This window comes from Mytilus edulis, chromosome 9 (genome assembly GCF_963676685.1).
Source record: "Mytilus edulis chromosome 9, xbMytEdul2.2, whole genome shotgun sequence".
Classification (NCBI taxonomy): Eukaryota; Metazoa; Mollusca; class Bivalvia; order Mytilida; family Mytilidae; genus Mytilus; species Mytilus edulis.
In genome coordinates, this window is record NC_092352.1 from 48,896,908 (window position 1) to 48,920,876 (window position 23,969).

General features: G+C 29.8%; 1 protein-coding gene across 4 annotated transcripts in view; it reads left to right on the plus strand.

The window, feature by feature from the left end:
- The first annotated feature begins 1,556 nt into the window (after positions 1-1,556).
- LOC139489744 (uncharacterized) overlaps positions 1,557-23,969 on the plus strand; it is a 30,304-nt gene continuing 7,891 nt past the window's right edge. For 2 of the 4 annotated variants that reach the window (XR_011656228.1, XM_071276509.1), the window contains exons 1-6: positions 1,558-1,617; positions 10,654-10,844; positions 12,145-12,255; positions 12,984-13,146; positions 22,468-22,605; positions 23,263-23,403. Coding sequence is in view for 3 of the 4 variants with exons in the window: in XM_071276509.1 (XP_071132610.1) it covers positions 10,702-10,844; positions 12,145-12,255; positions 12,984-13,146; positions 22,468-22,605; positions 23,263-23,403 (696 nt within the window). In the remaining variant the exon portion in view is untranslated. Of the gene's footprint in view, positions 1,618-10,653; positions 10,845-12,144; positions 12,256-12,983; positions 13,147-22,467; positions 22,606-23,262; positions 23,404-23,969 lie in introns of all 4 variants that reach the window. The other 2 variants (XM_071276508.1, XM_071276510.1) reach the window with 2 other exon arrangements.

Below are 23,969 nucleotides of genomic sequence, written 5' to 3' on the forward strand. Positions count from 1 at the left end.
CCGACATTTTTGTCCCAAAAATCCTGATAAAAATGGTTAACAAGATCTACAAAAAGTCAATATGGCTGCATGCAGTTGTCTTGACAACTTGTTATATGAGTAATTGCGATCTGTTAAGGATGATTTCGACTAAAAGAAAAAAAAAATAGAAATAAAAAAGAAAAGAAAAGAAAAGAAAACTTAATCAAGATGGTAGAAATCATCTATTATTGATCCCTTGTAAGATTTATTGTCCTCACCATGCTCACCTCAAGTTGAAAGATGATTGAGGGTCTGGATGGGGGGGGGGGGGGTCTGTTATTCTGTAAACATTTAATTTTCACCCCTTTTTTCTCTAATCTTTAAAAAATTAACCCCTTTTTCTCTGATCTTCAAAAAATTAACCCCTTTATTCTCTAATCTTCATTTTTTTGGCCCATTATTCTCTAATCTTCATTTTTTAAGGGCATTATTCTTTAATCATTTAACCCCATCCAAACCCTCATGATTTTTTTTATATTTTTTGCAGAAACCATAGAGATCGATTGAATGATTGTTGGTGTATAAACACTGTTGATTATATCGTTGCAGTCAGTTTTATTGGTGGAGGGTTCCAGAGTGCAAAAGAGAAACACCGAACGTCGGCAGAAAAACTGACAATCCTAGTCAATTAAGATTAGTGTTGAACATATCTGCCACATCATTAGGTCGGAAACATCCTACACAGTGATCAGTGTGCTGGAGTTTCTTATTAACAACATATTTGTTGAATTTGGAGGTAGACTTCTGCTACAAACGTCCGACATTCCTATTGGAACGAACTGAGCGCCTCTCCCTGTCAACATCTTCGCATTTTCCTTCAGAAGCTTATCAAAACAAGAAGATCAAGGAATCAAGACTCGGGGGGGGGGGGGGGGGGGGGGGGCACGTCAAACTTTTTTTGGTAGGGGTGAGCAGCTGAGACATCAAGTACCCCACCCTTTTCATATATTTTCTTTATCAAAAATATATACCTTGTCATATATCAATTAACCAAAAAAAGACCTGTAGATATATTTGAATATTTTTCATCTTCTGGTACATTTGTATAGATGTTTTTTGTCCGGCTCATCATCACGTTTTTGTTAAGAAGCATAAAAAATAAATGTATAAACATCTGATTAGTTTCAGATACTTATGATATAATCAAGCAAGTGATAATATTAACCTAATGGCTATTGATATTATATGTCATGAATCTGAATTTCTCACCCTTTTCATATACTATATAGAGCATGAAAAAGTGACCTATTCAAGCGGCTCATCCCTCAGTACCACTAATTATATAGCAAGTGCCCCCCTCAAGATCATTAGTAATTCAAGTTCACATTCAGATATATTGATGATTTTCCTTGCCAGTACCAATCCAAACTTTTCTTATTCCATTAATATATTCTCCTACTTCATTCACCATGTATTATCACGTAAAGTTAAACACCATGTTTTACGTTTACACCGAGGAACAAAAATAAATGCTCCGGCAAAAATACATAGTTATCCGACGTATCTGATCCGTTATTGTTTCTAAAATTAGTTCAGTTAGGGGAAATAATCTACTTTGAAAAAAGGGAAAGAAAAGTCATTCCTCAACAATTTAAGGTATTGGACAATTGAGAAATATTGTCACATCTTTTTGATAGAAGAGCTTAATCAGGAATGCAGTATAGGAATGTACTTATAAATCAATATGGTACAACTTAACGTAGAGGCACACGAATTTGACCAGTAGACAGTAGTCAGTACTCGCATCACACTCCGTATAATCAATATTAAATTAAACAGTAAACAGGATGGGAATGCAATCCCCTCTTTTCCCTCAAGGTGGTATATCCCTTAAATTAGAGACTGTCCCCCAGACATATAGTCGTTTTGCTGTTTTTTATGTGAAAAAAGAAAAACTTAGCTTTTTAAGGTTCATATAATATCAGATTCATAACAAACGGACAAATATGGCTGTATTTACATGCCTAAAACTACTCTGAGTACAGACTTACCTGTGAAGTTAGAAAAGTTTCCATGCCTAGCATCCATTAATATATAAAAGTTGAGGGCATACGATACAGTTACAGGGGAGGTAATGACGTTGCTAACGTAAAATGTTATTTTCGCGACGTCAAACTGTGACTTACCGGGAAAAGATGCATTTTTCAACTGATTTTTATCATTCAAACTGATTTCACTTGAAAACGAGTGCATGGACCCCTATTTTTTAAAACAACATTTTGTTTCATTTTGCCCGGAGATTATGTGGACCAAATTTTATAAAACTGTAAATAGTGCAATTTTTTTAAGTTGGATAAATATACAGCAAAAATTAACGTTTTTTTCTCAATTCATGACCATTTGATAGATATGAGTCATTTCTGAATAAAAAGTGCATAATTTTTTGAATACTCATATAATACAGAAATTACAAATTATTTAACAAAAAACAATTTGTGTTTATCTTTTATAACAAAAAAGTTATGTCTTTCTTTGGAAAGGGAAAAAAAGGCCATGAATCCGAGTTTTGAGCAAATATTCATAATTTCGACCTCATTTAACTCAAAAAGTAACACATGAAGGTATACTTTTTATTACATATTTGATTTAATCAGGTAAAAAATAGCCTATCAGTCATTCCCAAAAAATGGGTACAATTCGAATGTAGACACTGTTAAAAAATAAATTTCAACTGAGCAGAGAGAGAGTGTTGTTTTCTTCTGTGTCTATATCTAGTCTGTCATTTTTTTAATTTTTACTTACACCATTTTAGTTGTTTTCTAGTTTTAGCATTTTTTGTAAGACAAGGCAAGTATGAACGTATCGGAGGTTAGTGTTGTATAAAGTCATCTTAAAAATTGCATTAGAGAAAAACACAAGATTTAAATCCAGGCTCATGTGAAATGGATTACATTTACCATCCTAGCAAACTGATTTATACGTATTATTCTGTATATATTGAAAGCAAATACCAATTTTAAGGTCTGAATTAATATAGTGTTTAAAAAATAATTCAAATAAGTAGTTTTCACAACTTATTTAGTAAAAATTTTAAACTAATGAAATGTTATGCTGTATAATATTTTAGTTTCATAATACAGCTTTCCAGGAAAAACCCTATTATTTATGTTTTGAATCACTTGTATGTATTTTTTATGCTTGTATTAGTCCACACCCCCATCTTTGTTACGGAGGTTGATATCAAACCAGTATCTGAATGCTGATACATTGTAACACTTAACTCTTTAATGCTAGCTTTTCTAAACAATTTATTGACATTACAAACCAAATACCTGTTTTCTATCAAGTTATATGTTTCTTTTAGTCAAATGGACTTGTTCTTGTCAAAATCTCCGTAACGATTCATGAACTTTCACTCAAAAATATGTTTTACCTAAACCGAATACTGTTCAACTTAATTTTATTAGCTCTATACAGATAATGTCATCTTCCTTTACACCATAATGTATGTATTATACTCAACTATGAAGTTTTGGAGTCAAAATAGTTTCATTTCGAAAATTTCTATCCTCCGTAACGACATTTAAAACCTCCATAACGGACAATTCCAGTTCTTACCAACAGCAAACATATAAATGAATGTAAATATTGGAATTAAATGACAAACAAGACAACAGAATTAAACATTTTTCTTAGTAAATCTTTATCTAAAAAGAGAAAAGTCCTGTTAAAGAAAAAAACAACTTTTTTTCCTTAAATTTCTATCCTCCTTAACGTAAATCAATGATGTCGTCTATGATTGACATCACCTTTTGATTTTTATTAGTGATAATTGATGAACTGATTTGGTATCTATAACAATGTACAAGAATTTCAATTGGTATGATCGTGTTTACATGCATCTTTAGATTTTTTTTATTTGCATAACCTCCGTTACATTGATGAGTCCTAAATAATCTTGAAAATGTTTGCCATAAACCGCTGTTAAAGTTATGATTGTCGTCGTAATTACACAAGTTGTGTTGTAGTCTATTTCAAATCTAAGAAAATGGCTGATATAACGTTTATTAAACGTTATAATGTTGCTCACATAATAGGGAAAAAACAAGTTAACATACCTTTCTCAAAACAACATTTTTTTTCTCAAAATCTGTATTTTGTTTGTCTGTTTCCTTTATAATAAATAATATCTGCTGCAAAAATGACTTTCGGCAGTGTCGGCAGCCGCTGATACTGATAAAAAAGTCTCACAACTTAACTGTAAATAACTGCGTCACGGAGGTTATTTAAACGGAGGTTAGTTTTATTTACATTATACATGGAAATATGTAACAATATTGTTGAGTTGCTTTCTCAAAACTGATTATTGAGAAGCTTTATGGATGCTTTCAATGAAATAATCATCATTTTGATTTGTTCTTGGTTAGTGCGTTCCAAAATACGCGTTACGTAGGTTGGATTCTTATATGCGACAATCGAAAAAAAGAGAAAGAGAAGATTTTTTTTTATTTTTCGTTTCATTGCAAAAAAAGTTAAAGGCAGGATTTTAAAATTTGATGTATCAACTTTGCTTAAAGTCACTTTGGGCATGATTTCCAATCATATAAATATGTTTTGACTGTACCTAAAGATACGTTACGGTAGGTTATACGTTTATCGGCGACATTGGTTTAATGGGTAAATCAAAGTGTATATTATAACTTTTGATTCTAAAATATATTTGTGGATAAAAATCAATATATAGTGTCAAATAAAAAAGCAAATATAATCATGATTTAGATGAAATAAAGTATTTTAATTCACACCGATATTTGGAGTTTTTCTTGGCGACATTCGGAATTCGTGTGATTTCCGTATATTGAATAGAAAATCACACAAATATATTTACGATATACATCACAAAAGAATATAATTTTATTTTAGTATACATATTAATCACTTAGAACACGAAAAAGATTATCTGTGACATATGTTAAGCTTGCATTTTGTGGTTATTTGCCGGCGACACTGAAATTTTGTAATTGTACCCATTTTTTGGGAATGACTGCTATATGCAAATTTTCATCAACTTGTAAATACGGGATCAAAACTGTATTGTATGCCCTTAAATGCATTTTGTGTTTCAGAAAGATAAAATCTCTTTTGGATTTTGATGGGCATTTTTTTTCCTTCATGCATAAGGTGTGAAAATTAACTAAGTTGTCGTAATTTCTGCTTCTTGCTATGTTTTTATATAGTTATAAAGCCAGCAAATACGAATATCTCATAAAACTAGTAAATGCACTGGGTAATAAATAAATACGGACGTCAAATCTGTTGTCTGTTCTCTCTTGGTAGCGTGAATAAATATAATCAATAGTAAAAATGATACGTTTATTAAACATCTAGAACTGCCGATATATTTCCATACAAGTACAATATTCCAACAATAATATATAATAAACATATACGGGGCGAAGATACTTAAATAATATTCTTACTTGCATTTTCGTAAGGGTCAAACGGGATTATCTTACATATTACAATGATAAATACGGTAAATAAATGCAAGGCATACAGCTAACTGCGCTGCTTCTTACCTCTAAATTGTAACCCTTACTTGTAATATAAAATGCGAGGCATACAGCTAATGCGCTGCTTCTTACCTCTAGGAACCCCCGGGGTGAGCCTTGCTGCAAGCCAAATCTAAACACAGCAAAGACTGACGAACGTGACGTTGCACTGGTATTTATTTCAAATTACCGGAAGTAAATATTCTAGGCAGGAAGAAAAACATAACGTAACATAACGTAAAACGCTTACATAAAATATGCGACTCAAAATGCTTATAATCAAACACTCTTATAAATAAACATATCTAGTCATATTAATTCTTCCAGTTAAGAACTCATAAATGTACACTTTTGGGTTCACGCTTAAAATATTGACCCAACGGTAACGTTCTGAACAATACATGACAAAGTCGCGCCATATACGACGTAATCGATACAACTAATAACATAAAGTAAAACGTACGTTAATTACTCATTCGTTATACTAAACACTAGAAATAACTTCTGTAAACTTATATAAACTCTCTTATTACAATAAATAACAATGTTCTTTTACTTGGAAATAACCAAAACACACATTTACAACACTGCCCCTCCCCCAGAATACATTTCGTCCTCGAAATATGGGCTTGGCAATTCTGACAATACGTCTAAAAATTCTTTTCACAATATTTCTATGTACATATTACTCTATCATACAAATAAAACAATTTTTACTCATCTCCAATTTGTCAAAAACAAACAAATATTTAAGCTATCTTTAAACTTAAACATACATCAACAAACTACTGCGCCTGTTAATGTCCTAACAAAAACAATATCTGCGATAACAAACTAATGCGCCTGTTAATACTTAAAAGACAAAACAAGTTAACTAAAATTTTCTTCCACATATAAATATCTTCTCTTATACTTATATAACAGTAAAGTGTTATGAAAACACCTAGTTCTATTTCTTTTATACAGTTACAGCACTAATATACAGTTACTACATTAAAAGTTCATTCCAAAATTCTCCATTCTATCAGACGCTGGAATTAAAAACATCATGAAGCTCAATTCTATAAAAACACCCGACTATTAACCATAAGCCGACAGATGTCCTACCAAGTACTATACTGCCGTCAAGGGTACCACCGTGTATAAATATATACACAACCACGATACTGATGCACCATCCAAACATAAGTAGAAAAATTAGTACAAGGTACAACGAATAAAAAAAATTGGTCATCAGTATTCCCCCAGAAATATCTAAAATGGTGTAGACTATAGCTCAGCATACCCATGGTGTCACCTAAATGTATATTGCAATCTAGACTAATCATTAGCCTTAACTTATTCTCGCACCAAAACACAAGTGGTACCTAAAGTATCCCAACTGCCAATATACACCCACCGAAAGCAGCTTCCCACCAAAATAGTATTAAACAATCTCTACTGCAACAACAGCAACAATTCAATAGGACCATCAAATTCCAGATTCTGATAAAAACATCACCTGTTTTCTGAAAATCTAAAAAACAATTTCAATACCACAATATACTTTCAAAAATCTATAATACTGTATACTCTACATATTTGTGCTTAATGTACTCAGCGTTTAAACTAATATTACAAGTCTTCTTAATAAACAATAAATCTCTTTTTTACATTTCATCAATTACAAAAAATCACACTAGTTTCATATCTACATTATAAAAAATCCGAATCTACTCAAAAACATATTCTCATATTTGTCCAGTAGGCTTATCTGCTATATAGTCCTAACTATTTCTGATAACCCTGGCTTATAAATCCAAACTGCGGGTTCCCTCCAAAAGTATTCATATTTTCTGGTTTTCCTCTTTTTCCTCTTGAGAAAGGACAATCTCGGCTGTAATGCCCCTCCTGGTGGCATGAGTAACATGTATTTACTTGGTAACTGCTGTTTGCATGCAATTGGTCTTTCTTAATGTCTTCAAAATCTATCAACTCGTCTATGCCCGTTTTAAATTCTGCATTAGCGACATATTGGGTTGGACTCTCTGTCCTACATACATCGAAGTCTTCCGTTTCCTCTTGACCTGTGAAATTTTCATAGGTATTTACCTGTCTGACATTACCATTTTTGCCTACATTTTTTCTACAACTTGCGTGCCATGTTACTATATTTATTGCATCCTGCAATGTTGCTGGTTTCTGTTTGAGGACTTCATATGATAGTGACTGGTCTGGCAGACCCTTAATAAAGTGTTCTGTTTTAAAATGGTCCAGCAAACTTGAGTCATTTACTGCAGGGTAAGCCTTACCTACAAGTATCTCTACACGAGATGCATATTCTTGTATGCTTTCTTTATGATCCTGTTTAATAAACTGCAAGTTGGTCCTATAAGTCTCTGGTAAAATATGATCCCCAAATCTCTGTGACATAGCCTCATGTATATATTTTATGTCTCTGTGCAAAGAAACAGGAAGCTCGTTTACGTATACCAAGGCTTCATCTCTAAGACAATTTAAAATGAGCTCCTCTACTTGTCTGTCACTGGACCAATTGAACCTACTACGCAATAAACTAAACTGTGTCCAGAAGGCATTGAAATCCCCCTTACCATTAAATAATGGGCTTCTAGGTTTTGGTTCTTCCCTTTGTAGTTGCTGAATACGACTACTTTCTCTTACATAACTTGTACTAACTGGACGTTGTGTATACGTGTTATCAGTACTTGGACCAGCTTCTAACTGTTGGGTCACTGATACCTGGTTATTTTGTTCAGTTGTGGATATGCTATTTTGACTGAAATTCTGCGTATTGGTATTATTTTTAGCAACATGGTTACCCCTTATAATTACTAACTGAGCTATATTTTCCTGATTTAGCTTAACTTGCGTGCTTATCTCAGAAATTTTTGTATTGAGCTCAGAAAATCTATCATTTTGATTTTTTAATTGTCTTTGAATGTCCATTGAATTATCATTTTGATTTTTCAATTGTCTTTGAATGTCCATTAGAATCGCCGCAACATCAATGCCTGACAAGCTAGTACTTGGTTCAATATGTTCCTGATACACACTGGTATTGTTATGGTGTAGGGGTGTGTGTATAGGACTTACCATTGGACTGGATGGACTTGAGATTGACATATTGCCAATGTCTTCCGTACCTAGGTCTATCAAATTACCTGATTCTATATTTTCCTTCTGTGTAATAATTATATTCCTTCCCCCCTTTTCAAAATTAGGAGCTGGAATTTTTCTATTTCTAAGGTCCATGGTACCCTCCTAGTTATTTCCCAATATATGGTAATGGAAATACTTATTCCCTTATTTAAAGATAGTAGAAGCTAAATGCACCTCTATTTCTCTCTTAAATAATTGCTAGGAAGCTAAATGCACCTCCTTAATATATATTTTTTTTTTAAATCAGAAGCTAAATGCGCTTCTGTATTTTCCAAAATAAGCCACTTATCACAATATAATGTATAGAGCTAAATGCACTCCATACACAATATGTGTTACTTAGGGTGTTCCATACAAATTAATATTTCTAAAAATAGACGTGCCAAATTCCTTGAAAACGTGAGAACAAAACCGCTGCCACAATTGTCGTAATTTCTGCTTCTTGCTATGTTTTTATATAGTTATAAAGCCAGCAAATACGAATATCTCATAAAACTAGTAAATGCACGGGGTAATAAATAAATACGGACGTCAAATCTGTTGTCTGTTCTCTCTTGGTAGCGTGAATAAATATAATCAATAGTAAAAATGATACGTTTATTAAACATCTAGAACTGCCGATATATTTCCATACAAGTACAATATTCCAACAATAATATATAATAAACATATACGGGGCGAAGATACTTAAATAATATTCTTACTTGCATTTTCGTAAGGGTCAAACGGGATTATCTTACATATTACAATGATAAATACGGTAAATAAATGCAAGGCATACAGCTAACTGCGCTGCTTCTTACCTCTAAATTATAACCCTTACTTGTAATATAAAATGCAAGGCATACAGCTAATGCGCTGCTTCTTACCTCTAGGAACCCCCGGGGTGAGCCTTGCTGCAAGCCAAATCTAAACACAGCAAAGACTGACGAACGTGACGTTGCACTGGTATTTATTTCAAATTACCGGAAGTAAATATTCTAGGCAGGAAGAAAAACATAACGTAACATAACGTAAAACGCTTACATAAAATATGCGACTCAAAATGCTTATAATCAAACACTCTTATAAATAAACATATCTAGTCATATTAATTCTTCCAGTTAAGAACTCATAAATGTACACTTTTGGGTTCACGCTTAAAATATTGACCCAACGGTAACGTTCTGAACAATACATGACAAAATCGCGCCATATACGACGTAATCGATACAACTAATAACATAAAGTAAAACGTACGTTAATTACTCATTCGTTATACTAAACACTAGAAATAACTTCTGTAAACTTATATAAACTCTCTTATTACAATAAATAACAATATTCTTTTACTTGGAAATAACCAAAACACACATTTACAACATATGCCCTTAAATGCATTTTGTGTTTCAGAAAGATAAAATCTCTATTGGATTTTGATGGGCATTTTTTTTCCTTCATGCATAAGGTGTGAAAATTAACTAAGTTGTGGTACAACTTTGAGATGCTCATTCAGGTAAAAAAACGGATTGTATTGTTGTGATTGTCCTTAATTGACATGGACAAGAGGTATCTTCACAACTACAGGTGAGTTAAAGGTTTATCTGAGTCAGTGAGTGGACAGTATCAAAATAATTCAGGTGTTTGTTTATTTTTACACCTTCTGCAGAAAGGAAAAAAATGCCCATCAAAAACCAATCTTTCTTAAACACAAAATGCATTTAACTTTTATATATCTAGTGGATGCTAGGCATGGAAACTTTTCCAACTTCACAGGTAAGTCTGTACTCAGAGTAGTTTTATAAGACATAATGTATAAGACAAGTAAGAACACATACAAAAAATAAACAAAATGTATTATCTTTTTTCTACAAAATAGATCGCTTTCTACTTCATTTTTGTGTATGACTTGGTAGCATTATATCCACATAACTTGCTTTTGACCAACAGACCAATGAGGAGGTGTTAAAGATATAATTTAAGAATTTACTTCTCTTTTCAGGTATTACATACACAAACAATGGTTTAACAGAATGTCCAGTTGGTTTAAATGGCAAGGAAGAATTTTGCCTGTGAATGGACACCCAAATCTATTATATTGACAATAGTTATTGGTACTGTGTTGTTCAATGAATGTTTTATTTACATCATACAGAGTTTCAGATGGCCTGATATTGGTCTAGATGATTACAGGTATATATGGATTACTATCTAATTATCACTGATAATAGTGATGTACATCATGTACATTTATAATCAATTGATGCTGTTTTACACCAATTTACTCACTCTTAGTTATATGGGGAGGTGGTCAATTTTGATTGGCTTAGGAAGCCAGAGAGAACAACAAACTTCAGCAGGAAAACTGGCAATCCTAGTTTATTTAGATAAGAAGTTGCTTACACCTGCTATGGGGTTTTAACTTACAACCTCTCTGTTGACTATTCTGACACCAAGTCCCTTATGTACATTTAGTCTTAGATGCATGATTTTTTTATTAGTTGTTAGTGGCTTTGAACTAGCTGTCAGTAGTTGTGAGTACTCTCAGATCTGTACTTAGTGTCTTTTTGTTGTTGGAATGTACAAGTACCCAGCCATGTCCACATTTATTTGTAGTATTTGTATTTTTATCCATCTGATGAGTTTAGCCTTTTTCAACTGATTTTTATAGTTAGTTCTTATGTTGTACTGTTACACCACTGTCCCAGGTTAGGGGGAGGGTTGGAATCCTGCTAACATGTTTAACCCCGCCACATTCTGTATGTATGTGCCTGGCCCAAGTCAGGACCCTGTAATTCAGTGGTTATCGTTTGTTTATGTCTTACATATTTGTTTTTCGTTAATTTTTTGTACATAAATTAGGCCGTTAGTTTTCTCGTTTGAATTGTTTAACATTGTCATTTTGGGGCCTTTTATAGCTGACTATGCGATATGGGTTTTGCTCATTGTTGAAGGCTGTACGATGACCTAGAGTTGATAATTTCTGTGATATTTTGGTCTCTTGTGGAGAGTTGTCTCATTGGCAATCATACCACATCTTCTTTTTTATATGTACATTTAGCAAGGATTTTGCTGTTACCAGTTTAACTGGAAATTCTTTGTACTTCATGGTAACCTATCAAGTCAAAAAAAGTAAATTCACAGTTATGTTATTTATACAACAGTCACTGTCAGTAAGGAAATATTACTTGCTGCACTATCTAGACATCCAGATTGAAGCATCCAAGTTGTCAGAATTCTGAAATGTTAGATTGATAAATGACATGATCATATCTTTAAGAAAATAAACATATTTTTTACTGCAGTTGCGTGAACAAGATGAACAGATGTATGCTTTATAAACTTTCAGTTTTTCGTTTTATCCCTGCTCACAGATTTGGTAATATACAGTACTGCATTCACTTTGTCCATCCCTCCCTTTGTATGTCCTCGTTTAAAACCATATCTCTTAGAATATCAGAATTTGAAAATTTTTTAAAATTTTATTTTTAAGAAATTATGAAGAAGAGCAAGTTATATTACTGGTATCTGATCCACAGCTACAAGGGTACCAGATGGAACCAAGGTTTCCCATAGGAGCATTTTCTAGATGGGACATAGATAGGTATATAACAAATTTTTTAAATGTACCTATAGTAAAGTTATACAATATCAAGTGGCCAGGCTGCCACGAGTAAATGAGTCTAGGTATATTTCATCATTCATTCATTTGAAGTACATATACATATGTATATGGTAAACAGATTAGAATATGGCCTTTCCATATTGGCCTGATTATCATTCCCAGTCCTCTTAGATACTTTGAAAAGGTGACAGGTATTGGTAAAGATTTGTTCCTGTTATCAGTTATACATGTAGTAAACATGTTATAAATGTAGTAAAAAAACACATTTAGTTAAAAATATTAAGATCCCTTTACACAATATAATAATGTGTTAAAGATATTTAGTTATAACAAATCTTTATGCAGCTTAAATCATGGAAACATAATATAACAATTCCGTACCAATATTCAACTGCAGAAAAGTTCAGATTGCCATGCAACTTACTCATGTAGAACAAACATCGGTAATTCAAAATTTGAAATATTAAAGATAAAAAAGAAATGATGATAAAAAAAATTGTATACCTGCATCTTCATTGATTTATAAAAAAAACCTTTTTCAAAGTTTGTAAATAGAAAAATCTTAAGAGAAAGAAGTAATCTATTGAGTACTGATAAATGGCACAATTTTTTTCTACTGATCTTGTAAACCAGTGCATTACATGTATAAGCCATCAACATGTAACATAATCTTGAATTTGTATAGCAGTTATTCTCATTTTTTGTAGATATTTAACCCGAACGTTTGGCTTAGTCTATCATCATGTAAAACCTGACATTATATTATTCCTGGGTGATTTGATTGACGAGGGTAGTACAGCTTCAGATGAGGAGTTTTATTATGCTTATCAAAGATTTAACGATGTGTTCTCACCAGCTCAATATACTAAAGTAAGTACATGTATAAGATCTGTAATTTCAGAAATTATTGCATGCATTTATTATTGCATTTTTGTCATTTTAAACTAATATGTCATTTAAATTTTTTGAGATATTGAGAAAAATCCTTTTTAATTCATATAACAAATTTCAAAATGCGAGTTTAACCTATTGCGATTATACAGTACTTGCAACCTTAGGCGTTACTATTTCAGCGATCAGTCAGCGGTCATCGATCAGTCACCGATCAGTCAAGTTCGCGTCAAACTCACGTCAGCAATCCGTCAGACTTATAGTAAAAGTAATTGACTGATCGGACTGATCGGACGGATAGTACCGATCGACCTTGATGACGGATTGAATTTGAATACGTCACATGATAAACTAATACAAATTACGGAATCTTAGTTTCGTTTAATCTCATTAAAATGGCGACTCTTGAAAATCGAATGATACATTTTGTTTATTAATTATTTAGCAAAGTTTTATAAATTGAAATGAAAAGAAATGTACAGATAAAACCTAAATTAAAATATCATCATTAAAGAATGGTCTTTTTCGTTTTATTTAGGTTATATATTTTCAAAACCGGCGAGTTCTAAAACGGTGTCTACATCGCGATTTTTATTTTATTATTTTCCAAACATTCTCGGGAAAAACAAAATGAAAGAATCAGTTATTGAAAAATGTAGTCTATTTTTTTCAATATTTTAAATTTTTGTATCCTTATCATCATAAAATTCTTAAAAAAAAACTTATCATAATCACGGACTTTCTATATTCTCGTCACACTCGAAGCATTTAAAATAACAAATTACAAAAATAACTGCTGTATTTTTTAACAAGAAATAGAAATAATTTTAAACAATGCAAACAACATTACATTATATTTTTCTGATAGTCTTTTTTTAATAAAAAAGATAACTACTCCTAAACAATAAAAAGTACAAAAATCCAATGGTTGTAAACATAAATATATTTCTTAAAAAGAAAGAAATAAGCAAATTTATTCTTGAATCATTCACATTCTCTACAAAAAAAATTTGAAAATCATTTATAACAACTGATTGCAATTGAAATTACAATATTTTCCAATATGAGAAGAAATACGTACAAAAAAATAATATCTCTTTCCTTAAAGTAAACATAATTTATGAAGAACAACCAATCCTGATGGACAAAAAGTAATGCAATCATTTATTTTAAGTATTTTAAGTCTCATTATATCTCAATTCTGATTAGAAGACGACTTGTCTCAAGATGGTAAAAATAACTGATTTCAAATAAAATAGTATCATTTTTGATAAAAAGAAGAATAATTTTGATTATTTTAAACAATGCGAATAAAGTTTTAGTATGATTTTTCTGATATTATTTTAATTTTATGAAAAAAAAACTATTCTTACATATAAAAAGTACAAAAATCCAATGGCAGGCAATAATTTTCAGTAAAATGAAGAAATATTTGCATTTTAGGCAACGCGTACAAAAATTTTATATCTTTTTCCTGAAAGTTAGATTATTCTATGAAGAACAGCCAATCATGATGTACAAAAAGTACTGAAATCATATGACGGTTAATAATTTGTATCAAAATAAATCAATAACTGCATTCTTATTCCACAAAAACAAAAGTTTAAGTATTTTAATTCTCATTATATCTCGATTCTGATTAGAAGACTTGTCTCAAAATGGTAAAAATAACTGATTTCAAATAAAATAGTATCATTTTTGATAAAAAGAAGAATAATTTTGATTATTTTAAACAATGCGAACAAAGTTATAGTATGATTTTTATACGACCGCAAATTTTGAAAAAATTTTCGTCGTATATTGCTATCACGTTGGCGTCTGCGTCGTCGTCGTCGTCGTCGTCGTCGTCGTCGTCGTCGTCGTCGTCCGGCGTCCGAATACTTTTAGTTTTCGCACTCTAACTTTAGTAAAAGTGAATAGAAATCTATGAAATTTTAACACAAGGTTTATGACCATAAAAGGAAGGTTGGTATTGATTTTGGGAGTTTTGGTCCCAACATTTTAGGAATAAGGGGCCAAAAAGGGCCCAAATAAGCATTTTCTTGGTTTTCGCACCATAACTTTAGTTTAAGTTAATAGAAATCTATGAAATTTTGACACAAGGTTTATGACCACAAAAGAAAGATTGGGATTGATTTTGGGAGTTTTGGTTTCAATAGTTTAGGAATAAGGGGCCAATAAAGGGCCCAAATAAGCATTTTTCTTGGTTTTTGCACAATAACCTTAGGTTAAGTAAATGGAAATCTATGAAATTTAAACACAATGTTTATGACCACAAAAGGAAGGTTGGTATTTATTTTGGGAGTTTAGGACCAAACAGATTAGGAATTAGGGGCCAAAAAGGGACCCAAATAAGCATTTTTCTTGGTTTTCGCACTATAATGTTAGTATAAGTAAATACAAATCTATGAAATTTAAACACAAGGCTTATGACCATAAAAGGAAGGTTGGTATTGATTTTGGGAGTTTTGGTCCCAACAGTTTAGGAAAAAGGGGCCCAAAGGGTCCAAAATTAAACTTTGTTTGATTTCATCAAAATTGAATAATTGGGGTTCTTTGATATGCCGAATCTAACTGTATATGTAGATTCTCAACTTTTGGTCCCGTTTTCAAATTGGTCTACATTAAGGTCCAAAGGGTCCAAAATTAAACTTAGTTTGATTTTGACAAAAAATGAATCGGTTGGGTTCTTTGATATGTTGAATCTAAAAATGTACTTAGATTCTTGATTATTGAAGTTTTTTTGGTCCAGTTTTCAAATTGGTCTACATTAAGGTCCAAAGGGTCCAAAATTAAACTTTGTTTGATTTCATCAAAAATTGAATCCTTGGGGTTCTTTGATATGCCAAATCTAACTGTGTATGTAGATTCTTCATTTTTGGTCCTGTTTTCAAATTTCAAATTCTACATTAAAGTCCAAAGGGTCCAAAATTAAACTAAGTTTGATTTTAACAAAAATTGAATTCTTGGGCCTCTTTGATATGCTGAATCTAAACATGTACTTAGATTTTTGATTATGGGCCCAGTTTTCAAGTTGGTCCAAATCAGGATCTAAAATTATTATATTAAGTATTGTGCAATAGCAAGTCTTTTCAATTGCACAGTATTGTGCAATGGCAAGAAATATCTAATTGCACAATATTGTGAAATAGCAAATTTTTTTTTAATTAGAGTTATCTTTCTTTGTCCAGAATAGTAAGCAAGAAATATCCTATTTGTGCAATAGCAAGAATTTTTTTTAATTGGAGTTATCTTTCTTTGTCCAGAATCAACTTAAATCTTTGTTATATACAATATACAATGTATATACACTTTTTACTACCAACTGATAAATTTAAATAATCTTTACCATTCAGTGATAACAAGCAGTTTTTTTACATCTTAATATTTTATGATGTATTTAAATGAGTAGTTATTGTTGCAAACTCCATTAGAAATTTGAATTGATATCAGTTTTGAAAAAGGGAAACGGGGATGTGAAAAAAAAGGGGGGGGGGGGGGGGGGGGGGGTTAAATTTTTCTCATTTCAGATTTCATAAATAAAAAGAAAATTTCTTCAAACATTTTTTTGAGAGGATTAATATTCAACAGCATAGTGATTTGCTCAAAGGCAAAAAAAACCTTTTAAGTTCATTAGACCACATTCATTCTGTGTCAGAAACCTATGCTGTGTCAACTATTTAATTTTAGATTTAAAAAGTTTGAAGAAGAAATCTTTAATTGATTTGTAAAATCTTGGCATTTGTTTTGTGTAAAAAAAAACCATGTAATGTCAAAAATTTGATCACAATCCAAATTCAGAGCTGTATCATGCTTGAATGTTTTGTCCATACTTGCCCCAACTGTTCAGGGTTCGACCTCTGCGGTCGTATAAAGCTGCGCCCTGCGGAGCACCTGGTTTCTGATATTATTTTAATTTCATGAAAAAAAACTATCCTCAACTATAAAAAGTATAAAAATCCAATGGCGGTCAATAATTTTCAGTAAAATGAAACAATATTTGCATTTTAGGAAACGCGTACAAAAATTTTATATCTTTTTCCTAAAAGAAAGCTTATTTTATGAAGAACAGCCAATCCTGATGTACAAAAGGTACTGAAATCATATGACGGTAATAATTTGTATCCAAATAAATCAATAACTACATTCTTATTCCACAAAAATAAAGTTTAAGTATTTTAATTCTCATTATATCTGAATTCTGATTAGAAAACCTGTCTCAAGATGGTAAAAATAACTGATTTCAAATAAAATAGTATCATTTTTGATATAAAGAAGAATAATTTTGATTATTTTAAACAATGCGAACAAAATTTTTGTATGATTTCCCTGACATTCCTTTAATTTTATGAACAAAAAAACTATTTTAAACTATAAAAAGTAGAAAATCCAATGGCGGTCAATAATTTTCAGTAAAATGAAATAATATTTGCATTTTAGGTAACGCGTACAAAAATTTAATATCTTTTTCCTAAAAGTAAGCTTATTTTATGAAGAACAGCCAATCCTGATGTACAAAAAGGTACTGAAATCATATGACAGTAATAATTTGTATCCAAATAAATCAATAACTACATTCTTCTTCCACAAAAATAAAAGTTTAAGTATTTTAATTCTCACTATATCTCAATTCTGATTAGAAAACCTGTCTCAAGATGGTAAAAATAACTGATTTCAAATAAAATAGTATCATTTTTGATAAAAAGAAGAATAATTTTGATTATTTTAAACAATGCGAATAAAATTTTAGTATGATTTTTCTGATATTATTTTAATTTTATAAAAAAAAACTATTCTTACATATAAAAAGTACAAAAATCCAATGGCAGTCAATAATTTTCGGTAAAATGAAGAAATATTTGCATTTTAGGCAACGTGTACAAAAATTTTATATCTTTTTCCTAAAAGTAAGCTTATTTTATGAAGAACAGCCAATCCTGATGTACAAAAAGTACTGAAATCATACGATGGTTAATAATTTGTATCAAAATAAATCAATAACTACATTCTTATTCCACAAAAATAAAAGTTTAAGTATTTTAATTCTCACTATATCTCAATTCTGATTAGAAGACTTGTCTCTAGATGGTAAAAATAACTGATTTCAAATAAAATAGTATCAATTTTAATAAAAAGAAGAATAATTTTGGTTATTTTTAACAATGTGAATAAAATTTCAGTATGATTTCTCTGCCATTCTTTTAATTTTATGAAAAAAAAATATTCTCAACTATAAAAAGTACAAAAATCCAATGGCGGTCAATAATTTTCAGTAAAATGAAGAAATATTTGCATTTTAGGCAACGCGTACAAAAATTTTATATCTTTTTCCTTAAAGTAAAATTATTCTATGAAGAACAGCCAATCATTATGTACCAAAAGTACTGAAATCATATGACAGTTAATAATAGCCATCAAAATAAATCAATAACTACATTCTTATTCCACAAAAATAAAAGTTTAAGTATTTTAATTCTCATTATATCTGAATTCTGATTAGAAGACATGTCTCAAGATGGTAAAAATAACTGATTTTAATTAAAATAGTATCATTTTTGATAAAAGAAGAATAATTTTGATTATTTTAAACAATGCGAACAAAATTTTAGTATGATTTCCCTGACATTCCTTTAATTTTATGAACAAAAAAACTATTTTAAACTATAAAAAGTACAAAATCCAATGGCGGTCAATAATTTTCAGTAAAATGAAGAAATATTTGCATTTTAGGTAAGGCGTACAAAAATTTAATATCTTTTTCCTAAAAGTAAGCATATTTTATGAAGAACAGCCAATCCTGATGTACAAAAAGTACTGAAATCATATGACAGTTAATAATTTCTATCAAAATAAATCAATAACTACATTCTTATTCCACAAAAATAAAAGTTTAAGTATTTTAATTTTCATTATATCTGAATTCTGATTAGAAGACTTGTCTCAAGATGGTAAAAATAACTGATTTCAAATAAAATAGTATCATTTTTGATAAAAAGAAGAATAATTTTGATTATTTTAAACAATGCGAACAAAATTTTAGCATGATTTTTCTGATATAATTTTAATTTTATGAAAAAAAAATATTCTCAACTATAAAAAGTACAAAAATCCAATGGCTGTCAATAATTTTCAGTAAAATGAAACAATATTTGCATTTTAGGAAACGCGTACAAAAATTTTATATCTTTTTCCTTAAAGTAAGCATGTTTTATGAAGAACAGCCAATCCTGATGTACAAAAAGTACTGAAATCATATGACAGTTAATAATTTGTATCAAAATAAATCAATAACTACATTCTTATTCCACAAAAATAAAAGTTTAAGTATTTTAATTTTCATTATATCTGAATTCTGATTAGAAGACTTGTCTCAAGATGGTAAAAATAACTGATTTCAAATAAAATAGTATCATTTTTGATAAAAAGAAGAATAATTTTGATTATTCTAAACAATGCAAACAAAATTTTAGCATGATTTTTATGATATAATTTTAATTTTATGAAAAAAAAATATTCTCAACTATAAAAAGTACAAAAATCCAATGGCGGTCAATAATTTTCAGTAAAATGAAACAATATTTGCATTTCAGGAAACGCGTACAAAAATTTTATATCTTTTTCCTAAAAGAAAGCATATTTTATAAAGAACAGCCAATCCTGATGTACAAAAAGTACTGAAATCATATGATGGTTAATAATTTGTATCAAAATAATTCAATAACTACATTCTTATTCCACAAAAATAAAAGTTTAAGTATTTTAATTCTCACTATATCTCAATTCTGATTAGAAGACTTGTCTCTAGATGGTAAAAATAACTGATTTCCAATAAAATAGTATCATTTTTAATAAAAAGAAGAATAATTTTGGTTATTTTTAACAATGCGAATAAAATTTCAGTATGATTTCTCTGCCATTCTTTTAATTTTATGAAAAAAAAATATTCTCAACTATAATAAGTACAAAAATCCAATGGCGGTCAATAATTTTCAGTAAAATGAAGAAATATTTGCATTTTAGGCAACGAGTACAAAAATTTAATATCTTTTTCCTTAAAGTAAGATTATTTTATGAAGAACAGCCAATCATTATGTACCAAAAGTACTGAAATCATATGACAGTTAATAATATGCATCAAAATAAATCAATAACTACATTCTTATTCCACAAAAATAAAAGTTTAAGTATTTTAATTCTCATTATATCTGAATTCTGATTAGAAGACATGTCTCAAGATGGTAAAAATAACTGATTTTAAATAAAATAGTATCATTTTTGATAAAAGAAGAATAATTTTGATTATTTTAAACAATGCGAACAAAATTTTAGTATGATTTTTCTGATATTCTTATAATTAATTAAAAAAAAATATTCTTAAATATAAAAAGTACAAAAATCCAATGGCGGTCAATAATTTTTCAGTAAAATGGAGAAATATTTGCATTTTAGGCAACGTGTACAAAAATTTAATATCTTTTTCCTTAAAGTAAGAACAGCCAATCATGATGTACAAAAAGTACTGAAATCATACGACGATTAATAATTTGTATCAAAATAAATCAATTACTGCTTTCTTATTGCACAAAAATAAAAGTTTAAGTATTATATTCTCACTATATCTCAATTCTGATTAGAAGACTTGTCTCTAGATGGTAAAAATAACTGATTTCAAATAAAATAGTATCATTTTTAATAAAAAGAAGAATAATTTTGGTTATTTTTAACAATGTGAATAAAATTTCAATATGATTTCTCTGCCATTCTTTTAATTTTATGAACAAAAAAACTATTCTAAACTATAAAAAGTACAAAATCCAATGGCGGTCAATAATTTTCAGTAAAATGAAGAAATATTTGCATTTTAGGTAATGCGTACAAAAATTTAATATCTTTTTCCTTAAAGTCAGCATGTTTTATGAAGAACAGCCAATGCTGATGTACAAAAAATACTGAAATCATATGACGGTTAATAATTTGCATCAAAATAAATCAATAACTGCATTCTTATTCCACAAAAATAAAAGTTTAAGTATTTTATTTCTCATTATATCTCAATTCTAATTGGAAGATTTGTCTCAAGATGGTAAAAATAACTGATTGCAAATAAAATAGTACAATATTTGATAAAAAGAATATTAATTTTGGTAATTCTAAACAATGGGAACAAACTTTTAATATCATTTCTTTGACATTCTTTTAATTTCATGAAAAAACAACCTATTCGAAACTATTATAAATTCAAAAATCCAATGGCGGTCAACAATAACCATTTTCGTAGAAATAAGTTCATGTTAACAGAGTCATATAATACAATTATGTATTATATGTCTCTGATGTTTATAATATTTAATACGAAAATATTAATCAACACAAACAATTTAACGATCTAAGCATCTTATTCTGTTAAACTATTTTTACTTTTGTATTGCAACTAATTTTATTACAAATTATAACGTGTAAATTAAGGTGTCTTTGTAGAGGTCCGCGTTCATCGATTGTAAACACTGTGGAGTTCGGTTTACATAAGGATTTTAAATATATACGTATCCGTCCGATCCGTGCATAAATTTAATTTACTGATTGATCGGTGACAGTTGTCAGGGTAACTCTCACATAGGTTATTTGACTTATCTGACGGATCCTATGGGTCACCGATCACCGATCACTCATCGATCAGTCAAACATCCGTCACCGATCATTCACCGATCAGTCAAGTTCACGTCAAACAGTAACGCCTAAGGTTGCAAGTACTGTAACCCTCTCCCATTTTTCACAAAAATCAAAAATTCGCAAACATTTCTGAATTTACAGTGAAGTGACAGTATACAATTAATTGGCTTTTGCCCATATCTATTTTGTCTTAAAACCATGTTTACTAAAACATGTTTGCGACATTACAAGTGATCTTTCTGTTACAGATTCCAGATTATATTAATCTTTTTATTTATCAATAAAATAAAAGACAAACGAAAGACTAAAGTAATTTTACTATTATCAATAGGGATATAATAGGAGTGAATGTCCGTAAATGAAAATGTTTTTCACCCTTTTTTGTGTTTTTGACAAAATTTAAAGAAGATAGAATGAAATTGTAAACAGAAAAAATTATCAGATTTACAAGATCAACAAGAAAGATTTAGATGAATTCTATTCTAGTCTGCAATGTTGGAGATTGAAGAAGCGCATAACCTAGGAGATCAGCACATGTTCTAAAGAGCCTCTTGATCTTTTCTTTAAATATGATCAATATAATTGAATTTGATGTATCTTAATATTACATGCTTTCTATTTTTTAATTAGAAGATATATATTCCCGGTGACAATGATATAGGTGGAGAAGGCAGAGACTTCAGAACACATAAAAAAGAGGAAAGATTTGTAAAACATTTTGAAAATATGACTGGTGTGTCTACTTTTGGGTTCATAGATTACATAAAGGTATGGTTGTATAGTCACATTTTTTTGTTTGGTCATTATTATTTAAGCTGATTGTAGTTGTGTTGCAAAGCTAAGAATGATAAATAGGCCTTTTAACAACATGATTAAGGGGGGAATACTCATTCTTTTCTTTTAAATTATCTCCCCTTCAGGAAAGTACTTTATTTCCATTGTTTCAAATTTTTTGAATTTGTGATGTCAGAATTAACACCTATTAAATACTGGTACATGGCAAACATTCATTTTCATTGGGCATTGTTAGTACTATGAAATATTTTAATTCCCTGAATTTGTTTTTAATAGTTTATAAAATCATTTGCTAGTTGATGTTATTATTCCTTAAATCAACTTTATATAAAAACATTGAATCTCTCTTAAAGTAAACAAACTTGAAAAACAAAATTATAATTTTCAAAAATATATATTTTCAGAATATGAAAGACTCAAAAATATAAATGATATTAATAATATTCTTTGAAAATTACAACTTTATTTATCCCTTTCAATGATTTATTATACTCTGATTCATAGGTCTCAAAAGAACTTTACAAATTTCTTTTAAGCAAGCATTTCTAAAATCATGAAAACCCTTTGTTTAATTTAAGTTGACATAGTTGATGCCAAATACTCTTTGAAATCTATATTTGTCCTTTACAGTTAGATATGCAGTTTCCTGAGCCAAGATTTCTTGAGAAAAGAATGCTTGCGGCATCATTTGGAAACAAACTTGGTCCTGGTATTCATATTTTCCTCACACACAACACTATTTTACCAAGAGATAAACCTTTTGTTATTTCTGTAGGTTTCAAGTCTTTGAGTACTATTTAAAATCTGTATGTTATGTGTACAGATATCAATTTTCACACATTTGAATACTGTGGATTAATATCTTTTTGTGGATTGAGGGAAACAAGTATTTTCACAGATGTTTGATTTCAGGATTTTGTCAAAGTCTGAAAAAAAACAATTTTCATTCATCGAACTTTAAGATTTGGTTAATCTGAACCTATGAAATTAGTGAAAAAAGTATGGAATGAATAATGAATCAACAGTCAAAATAGTTTTGACCAAGTTAAATAATTAAACTTTACGATTGTCATATTAGTCTCGAAAATTTTAATTGTTTAAAATTGAACTCAATGGAAAAAAACCATATTCAGATGTGTGAAAATGGATATATTGTAAACTATAATCTGGTGGCTGCAAAAACAAGTCTAATCATCTTACTTTTATTATATTCTAAACTTGCCTAACATATTCATGCTTTTTGTAGCATAAAGCAGCAAGGAGAACACTGCATGTATTTTACATGATTTTTTTTTTTTTTAAATGTTTGAATAATTTCACTTCCACAATATGCATAT